The 9,629-nt window shown below is 39.7% G+C and overlaps 1 protein-coding gene across 5 annotated transcripts in view; it reads right to left on the bottom strand.

The window, feature by feature from the left end:
• tenm4 (teneurin transmembrane protein 4) overlaps nucleotides 1-9,629 on the bottom strand; it is a 112,046-nt gene that overhangs the window by 61,996 nt on the left and 40,421 nt on the right. For 2 of the 5 annotated variants that reach the window (XM_035680763.1, XM_035680764.1), the window contains 4 exons: nucleotides 8,244-8,408; nucleotides 5,940-6,154; nucleotides 4,670-4,880; nucleotides 473-574 (listed from right to left, as the gene is read on the bottom strand). In XM_035680763.1, the coding sequence (XP_035536656.1) occupies nucleotides 473-574; nucleotides 4,670-4,880; nucleotides 5,940-6,154; nucleotides 8,244-8,408 (693 nt within the window). Of the gene's footprint in view, nucleotides 1-472; nucleotides 575-4,669; nucleotides 4,881-5,939; nucleotides 6,155-7,522; nucleotides 7,529-8,237; nucleotides 8,409-9,629 lie in introns of all 5 variants that reach the window. The other 3 variants (XM_035680766.1, XM_035680765.1, XM_035680767.1) reach the window with 3 other exon arrangements.

The following is a 9,629-nucleotide window of genomic DNA, read 5'->3' as shown; positions in this document are numbered from 1 at the left end:
AATAAAAGAGTTTAATAAAAAGTACATGTGTACTATAATATAATATGGTGCACATCAACAGATGGATAAGAGAGAGTAGTATATGCAAATATGTAACAACAGTATTATTCTACTAAACACAGGCTAAAGTAGTTTTTTTATGTTATTTCAATTTGGCAAACAATTAAATCTTGGTTTCCATGCTTGAAAACATTTGTCAAAACCATCCTATAATCTAAACTTCTCTTCTCTATACAGTTAATCTAGAGTTATTTTATATGCAACACAATCTACATTAAGAGGTAAAAATGAATAATTGGGAGTAATACTGCCTAATTAATAAGAAAGATTTGAAGTACAATAAAAAGTAATTGTAAGATAAAATTGCTTCGTTCTGGTCATACAGTGAATATAATTTGGTCAGAACCCTAAAACGTTGTGTATCTAAATGATGCAGATCAATAAAGACAGTATGACTGAGTGTGTGACTCACCTCGCCCACAGTCAGGTCCTTTGAATCCTAAAAAGCAGTGGCATGTTCCAGCAACACAGTCACCGTTCCCAAAGCAGTTACTGGGACAGTCATCAATAGAATCTGCAAGAGAGCAATCAGGAGCTTTTCTGAGTAATGTGGTTTGAAAAACAATTTTCCTCCCACTCATTTTCTCTGGGTTGATTATTATTCCTTTGCTAATGACAGTGATAAGCACAGGCTCCAATCCTGTCAACATTCTACTTTACTGCAAAACATTTTTGAGTGTTACTCATATTTCACCCAAATGGAAGAATTCCTACAAAGTGTAAACATATTCGGCTCATCTTCGCTTCTACCAAAGTCACAAAGCAAATTCTCAAAAGTTCTGCACTGGACGTGATAAGTGACATGCATCATTTGACAAACCTAATTTGACGCTTTTATGGCACACTGCAACCAGGAGTTTTGAAGCATCAGCAACACTGGAACCTGCATTTCCCCACTGCCATGGATAATGTTACTGGATCATATTTTCTTCTATGGACTGATTTTTCAGTCTGCTATATGTATTTGCAGAAACAATGAGTAGGCCTTGCAGACTACTTTGTGTTTCTGTCTATTCATCACAATGCTACAAACCAAATAACCTGCAGTAAATGTGTGTGTGTGTAGCTCTATTTATATATATATTGTTTTTTATCTTAACTTTATAATGTGTTCTATCAATTGTATTCAATCAAATCTTGAAAACAAACTGTACACTACTTCTGTATAAAAATGAAACAATGAAAATTGCTTGCTTGATATACCAAATGTTTCTTGGCATCTTTTCTAATTCTAATTGGGCTTTAATAATTGACCCCCAATCATTTTCACTGGTGTAGATAGATAGATGCCTAACCATGTTAAAAAATTGCAAGACACAATGTTTTGTTGTATTTTAGCCTGTCATCTTAAAAATAAAAAGAGTAGCTTGTGAGACAATTGCAACCCTTAGAAAAAAAATTTAAATGCTTTATAGTGTTATAAACTGTAGAACATTGTATAGACACTTTAGCAACTAATTTCCCCCCACGGGATCAATAAAGTATTTCTGATTATGATTATGATTCGAGTTGAACTTTGAACACAAGATGGCCCTGATGTGGAAATAATTTTGCTGTGATGAAGACCTCCTGGCAGAAACATGTGGGCTCTTAATGTGACTGCTCTGTTTACCTGCTTATAAGCCTTTACAGTAAATGTTCTTTTAATACTTTAACATTGTCATCTGTCCCCTCTTTACCTTGCAAGTTCCTAGAATATAATATGGTCACGGCCTTGTGTGGCTACATACGTTTCTTTGTTTCCTAACAAAGCGAAAACATTTGTGTGTCTCTCCATAATTTCCTCTATTGATCCCACTAACTGAATCAAATAAATTGACAAAATAATTATTTCTACTACCATGTTCTGACACGCTTTTATTAGACATAAGAGTGACCACTGATCTCTGAGGCACTCGACAGCAGCAGAATACTGAAACATGATGCTCACTGAATTAAGTCTGAAATGGTGCTGAAAAATATTCAATCTTGTCCATTGCCTTCAGGCAGCAGAAGCTCTGAGGCAAAACTTACTGAACAAAGAATCTCTTGTGCTCCACAAAGGGCTAGAAATGTGAGCCATGGATTCAGCTTCCCTTTACTCTGGAGAGTCAATCATCACTGAGGATGCAACGCAAGACAGAGAGAAAAGAGAGCGAGAGAGAGAGAGAGAGAGGGAGAAAAAGATAGAGGCGGGCCAGGGATACAATGAAAAGTGAGGGGTAGGCAGTGAGCAGAGAAACACTGCTGATGTTTTCAGTGCTGCAGGCTTACCGTTGCCATGTTGGGTTAGTGAGGGGATGCAGGGGAGACTATCTTCTGGGGTGGTGGAGGCAAATCAGCATTTTGGTGGGGTTTTGATGGCTTCCAACAAGAACATCTACCTACAATAGGAACCCCAAGCTTTTTTTGCTCAAAGCTAGTGAATCCAGCAGTGTGGGTGTGTGTGGTTGACAGAAATTCCTCCCAGAAGTACAATTATGTAGGACAGATTTCTGGCGTGTATATAGTGACAAAAAAAGTAAGCGTGGCTGTAATTTATTGTTCAAAATATAAAGCACTGAAAGATCCAACATGAGCTACAATCTACTGACATATTAAGCGGGTAGGTATTCGACATTATTTTATTTTATGTATTTCTTTGGTGAACAACAAACCATCAAATCGAACATATTTAATTGAGTAATCCTGAACTGCAGTGCTCCCATTCTGAATTCTGACGCAGTTTAGTAGACTACGCACTCCCCATGTCTGTTGCCTCTGTTTCCACTGAGAGTAGGCAGGGGAGGCCATGAATATCTCTTAGCCACACACTCGACATAGGCCAACGCATAAATCATGGATTCAAGCAGAGCTTCATTGAAATTCATTACCCTTCATATCAGGGGAGCTAACTATTGTGCGAGGCTCTCCAGTTGGTGAGGACAGAGTAGCGTGCAGGAGGCAGGTTTAATCAGTGCCTTGCCATGCTCTCAGAAGATGCTCAGCACCTTTGAATGATGGCCGGTTGTGTAAAGAGAGAGCCACTGCTGTAGAGTGAGACAGGATATAGAGTAAGACATTGGTGCTGGGTCTTTGCTTCCCATTGCTTTGCTCCCCTGTATAGGAAGCCGTGTCTGGGTTGAAGCATGTCTGGCACCAGGCAGCAGGGACAAATGGCTTCATGCTCCAGAGGGCTGTGATACAAAACATTCACTAGGACACATTTCACATTGCCATGGAGCCACAGCCAAGTAATGAGGAGCAGCCCAGATTAAAGACAGGGGCGCTCCATCCCCAGATGTATTATGGCGTGGCTATGTGCAACAAGCAAGCCTTTCATTTAATACACGTGAAGAGCATAAGGTGTCCCACTGACAGTAAAATAAGACATTTTTTTCCTACCAACGCTGTCACTAAAGTAATTTAACTGCTTGTGTCGTATAAACAATGTTGCATGTCTTTCAATGTGCCTGTTCTAGATATTGTTCACATATATTTCTATGCCTGGGCTGCTCTATTTGAAGGTCAACTCTATCCCTGCACAGCTCAATACAATTCAGGCAGTTGGTGAGATTCAATTTCTGCTGAAGGGCACTTAACCGGTGACCCATTTTAGAAAGGGCCCCTATGCCTCCCTCTGAGCTCCTGTGGGTAGATCAGCTCTGATACAAATGAACAGAGGCAGAATTCTAGCTCTGACTAACTCTGCCCCACCCCATCCTATCCCCATTCCCATTCGTTGCACAGAATACCTTATGTAGTTGTGTTTTCTCTGATGCAAACCACAGGAGGCCTTCGTGCACATCCAGTCAAGAAGAAATAAGCTAAAGTAAACGTACTGCCCTGACTCCCCCTCCTTGTGTCATATCATATATTAAGTATTGAATTACAGCTGTTGTTGGCACAGCAAGGGGGGCATCTCTTGCCTGTCTCCACTTGGTGTTACATTGGTGTTGAGGACAGCTTCTCATCGATCTGCTGCCTGGCACAGCCCCTGTCACAGATGGACTCTGGCCCAGGAGCTTTTAATTAAAGAGCATGTGAGAACAGCTCCCAGCTGCCATCCCTGTGAAAGTCGACACCTCGGGCCCTCTCACACCTTGCTTGATACAGCAGTGCTAATCAAAGGCGCTTTAGGGAGAACAAAGAGGAGCGTACAAAATGAAATCACCTCCACAAAGAGGGACGTATGTCTGAAACACAGCCTCGTGCCATACAGAGTTAGTCAGAGGAGAGAAACATCTTCCCTACTTTGATATATGGAAAGTAGATGGAAATTGGAGAAAATCATGATCAAAAATGGCACTAGCAGGAGGGTACAATCATACTTTGAATTGTATGCAAATGGTTCCCAGAAGCTGGACCCCTGATTCGCTCAGAAGACACTCAGGGTAATGAGGATATTATGATCTCTCAATGCCCTACTCAGGGGCATGGCAGGATAGCACTGATGTCCTGATTTTTGTAATATTCAACTTCACCTTGATTAACCTGCACTTCCCTTGACTATTGAAATCTGCCAAAAACTGCCTCAGACTCATGCCCCAAGTCTGGGCTGTTTGCTGTGGAGTGCTGCTGGTTGGTATTATAGGGATTATGTGGATTGCTATTACAGGTTTCAGCAGCAGGTCATGCCCAGGGCACTCACCTATGGCAGTCGTGAGGAAGGAGACAGTTTCAGTTTCTTTTCCATCGTTGTAGATGGCCAAGTGCCAGATGCCCGAGTCCATGTACTGGATAAAACCTGTGTCGTGTGTGGTGATGGGTACCAGGCTCCGCTGCATAGCCACAGGCCCCTCCAGACCATGGATGTCCTGGGCAAGGAGCCGCCGCCCATCCAAAAGCTCCACAAAGTCAAACTGCAGACAGACACACAGAAAGTGAGAAAGACTGATAGATGAACCGCAGACACACCATTAGAGTGACACATGAGACTTGAGTGCTTTCAGCCCTCTTTATAACGAAGCATCATTTGGTCTGCATGAATAACTCATCATTCCAGAGGAGTTTGAGTAAGTCTTGGCACATCGTGGCTGGATGGGCTGTGATAATTTCCACATATTTTATATGAAAGCCTTGTTTAAAACTATTAAAGATGAAAAAAGGGAAACATTTTTAAAGCTAGTGTTTACCAAATAACATCTGCAACGATTTGCTTCATATTAGTAGTAACTCAATGAATACCAATGAGACGGCATTTCATTTTCATCTACATAAAGAAGGGAATCGTGATTCATCTGCCACTCTATGTGTAATCAGTCACAGCACGAAAACTCTCCTCTAGATTATTTCTTTTGAAGTAAAAATAGAGGAAAGAGACAAACATGAACTTTTGACTGAAAATAAATCACATTAGACATTAATGCAAACAAAAATGCTATGAACAATTTGTTGAACTGCAGTTACATTTACAGCAGTAATCTAAACTCTGTGAACCAAGCAGTCAGATATGATTAATAACATGATATATCTGATTCTGTGCTGCACATAGATGGGAAATTAGTGTAAAGAAAAATCTCCCTTTCTTGGCCCCTGAGCCCCATATCTTTTTGTGATTCACTGATGATATTGAACCTGAAAGAAATTTGCCATAAATCCTTTCTGCAACAAAGAAAGTGATTCATAATACAATAGAGAGATTTATGAATTGGTTTATATTCCTGACACGCTTCTACATGGTTAGATAGATTTTTTTAAACAATATCCCAATTCATATTCTGTAGCAGAGGAAGAATGGAAAATGAAGCTGAATCCTTATACTATGCAGACATTATTGTAAATTATTTCAGTATTACATTTATAATTCACTATTGTCTTCAAAATTGCCCTCTCATACAACTAATGAGCACAACAGAATACAATAGACAGTTGTGTAGTAACAAATCCATGGGTGTCAGTGATATTCAGATAGTTCCCACCTGTGTGTGTGACGGAGGTAGACCTCTCCTTCCATAGATTCCCACTAAGGCATCTTTGCTTAGGGACACATTAAACTTCAGGTACATGGGATGATCAATGAAGACCTGGGACCTCCAGAAGATACCAGGAGGAATCTGCTGCGCGACCTTGCGCCCCACGTCAATCTCCCCCATATCTATATAGCTGTCATCTGGGAACAAGCTGTCCAATTTGCCTGCATTGCACACAAAGCAAATCGGTCAAAGAGATCACACCATTAATCTAGCATGTGGAGGGCAGAGGGAGTCAGTCTGCTGAAGCATGATAGTCTGACCATATCACAGATATTCAATCACATCCCTGACAGCCAGAGAAAAAAAATGTTATGAATGACCATTGACAGCAATTCCAGTCCCAATTCCAGTGGAAGAGAGAGTACAAAAGCAAAATAATCAGATTGAACAAGTCTGGTCCTCAAACAAAATTCTAGTTATGTCCTGAAGTGTTTTGCGTTGATTCTTCTGAAATTGCAGACAATAAAAAAATCCTATTTAAACTGAAATGATGAAATATGCTTCAATACCTGGCTACATTAATTACTTCAAAGCACTGACATCCTATCAAATTAGGCTCATTCAGTTGAGGTTCCTGGCTCAGTTATGGTAGGTTTGTGTTTTTTTATGATATGTACACATTTCATAAATCTTGTTCATCAAAGTAAATAATGATGAAAAGTTCTAAAATTAGGATTTAAAAGGTTGAACATATGGAGAGCAAATTGTACAGAAAATACTGGAGAAAATACAACTGCTGCAATATTGTGATAAAATATAGTTAAAATTAAAGTAAAAGTAATAAAGTGAAAATTGGAATTATGGTAGAGAGGGATCTCTAATGGAAGTACCCGCTCAGGTACTAGCACATCCACAGCCAAAAATTGTCCATATGCTCCATAATACACCTTATATTGGACTCCGTGGAAATGGCAACATCTGTTTGCCCATGTAGATGAGCTAATTTCAGCAGCGATGTCTACTAAAGCAGACGTCCATACAAACTACCTCCAGGACTTGGTGGCAGACACGGCTTTAGGTTACACGTGGCACGGCAGATGGCAGTCTTCTCAAAAGTCCATCAGTGGCAATGGGTTTTATCAGAGTAGTCAGGACACACTCCCTGTCTCCCAGATCTGGGCTTTACATAATGATACAACACACAGGCTCATTTTCCACATGTTGGGGTGTGTTTGTATTTATGCAGCACATTAATGGTGTACTCATCAGGCTGTTTAAATAAATCATAAGCCGAGACCAGTGATAATGGGCCTCATGGTTAAATAAATGGCTGTTGTACTGCAAGCTAAACTACTACATAATGCTTTGATGGAAAGACAAGACTCAGAGAGAGAACTACACTGAATTTCAACCCGGTGCACATCTGCATCACCTTGATAAAACATTAGATAGCTCATCATTGTTACTGTTGACAGCAGTGTAGAATGAGACTTATTTAGAAAACTATGGCTATTGATTTCCTATCAGCAGTGGCTGCCATGCAGGGTCTAAGCTCAGCTGTAGTCATGCTTGTTGTTAGCTAAACACACTTTCTGCTGTCTGGTAAATGAAAAAGACAACTCCTGGATTCATCTATATGGTAATGACCCCATCTTATACCTATTGTAGTCTGCCATTGGCAAATCACATGGTTAAATCTGGGCCCATTTGTTCAAGAATGGAACAGAGCAAACTTTCCTCGAGTCGAGCAGTTGGTACCGTGGGGTGAGCACATGCTTTCTTTGGCTGCCAGGAAAGGCAGCCCAGACTAGGAGATGAAAGGATCACATCCGTTCTGAAGAGGACAGAGTGGCTAATCCCCCTCCAGCCCCTGGATACTCTGTCCCTTAAGCTGTCCCATTTTCTCCCTCCAGGAACAAATAACACTTTCCCACTTACAACAACTTTCATAGGATTACAATGCAGATCTGTTTGCGTACCATGGAGACAAGTGAACACAATGTGAAACTGGATGACAAAATAATAACAAACTTGCTTGAGCTCTAAAATGTCATCTGTAAACTTTTAAGATTTGAAAAACTTTTTTCTTGTGCAATGTTGTTCTTCTTTGATGTGGGTGCAACAGTGTATTACAGTGAATAGAGAGTTACCCAAATCTGCTGCATTTAGGTTGGTCTATTATTCAATAGTAATAGTATTCAATATTTATGTTATATAAGTATTCTTTTGAAAGAAAAAGACAACACACACATACAAAATTATTATGTGTATTCAATAAAAATACATTATCCTAATAAAAAGTGCACTTACTGTCATCTTTCCCCTTGCGGTCAGGTATTTCCAAGCCTGTGTTGCCTAGTGGTGGCAAGCTCAGATCAGTAGGAAAAGGTAGGCCACTTGTATTGTCCTCTGAAAGCTGGTACATCTGTCTTTGCATGGGTTGCAGGTGCCAGTTTAATCCAAAAAGGTGCATGGCTGAAATATTAAACATGAGACAGACATATTTGGAATTATTAATGTTATTATTACTTAAATGCATTTTATTTAAGCAAAAATCTATACACAATAAATTAAATACAAAGTAACCCCCCAAAATTTTTTTTGTAATTAACCAAGGTGGCAGCTGTGAGATGGAGGAACAGGAAGTAAATTCCAAAGGATAAAGAACAATACATGGTTTAATGGTTAATGGCCTTTTTTGCTGAGCAGTAAGACCAGAAGATGAATGCTACCCTGACCTAATGGGACAACATCTGTCTCACCACACCAACAACGGCATGGACCATCCCCAGTGCCCTGTCATTTTTCCAACCCCATTACCTTTCCAATCCCTTGCAAAAGTAGGGGACAAAAGAAAAAAAAAACACATCAGCAGGGAGACACCAGGGGTGTTTCAATGTGAACACAGTGGATGAAGTATGCTGATATTTTACAAGGTCGACAAAAGAAATGTCCTTTGGAACAATGGCAGCAGAGTGCAGGACAGAGGAGGAGGGGCTGACCATGACAGATCACCAATAAGAGAATGGACAAGACGAGCTTAGCAAGGCAAAAGCCACCTTGGAAGTCAACAGTCAGCAGAAAAGGCCCGGAAACTCAATATAGCTATTTTATTGGTTTGTTGGATCTCTTAAGCTCCTCGAGTAAATAACCATGCAATTCAATTATAAAGAGTGAAATTATCTGGGAGTACGACCTCTCCAGTCCTCTTAATGTTGTGTTCTTATTTCAAACATGTTCTCATTTTTTAAATTTTTTTTAATTAACTACTTCATCTAACCAGTAAGTGACTGTTTAAACAATTGATTATACCTGTCATTAGTTGAATACATAGAAAAAAATAAAACTAATTTGTTAGTCGGACTTGCAGATCAAGTCTTATTATAATGTAAAATTGACTGAAACAACCATAAGAACATGACAAGTGGCAAATCAAATCAAACTATAGTGTCTGATGAATGGAATACATTGGGTGGTTCCCAGAGGAAACTTAATCAAAAACAAATATATTAGAGAACACCGCCCTACATGGTTTCTCCATTTAGATCTCTATAAGTAGTTGGCTCAAGATTAAGACTTTTTTATAAAACTGGATGTGCACTACACATTCAAAGAATACCTAATGTTTTCATGATGCACAAACAGTACCATATGTTAACTGAAATATCAAGAAAAAGATAGGTAGTAACGGTGTAG

This window comes from Morone saxatilis, unplaced genomic scaffold, assembly GCF_004916995.1.
Source record: "Morone saxatilis isolate NCDOM2014 unplaced genomic scaffold, NCSU_SB_2.0 Contig8, whole genome shotgun sequence".
In the NCBI taxonomy this organism is placed as follows: Eukaryota; Metazoa; Chordata; class Actinopteri; family Moronidae; genus Morone; species Morone saxatilis.
Note: the sequence above shows the minus strand (reverse complement) of the source record. Positions and strands in the feature narration are given on the sequence as shown.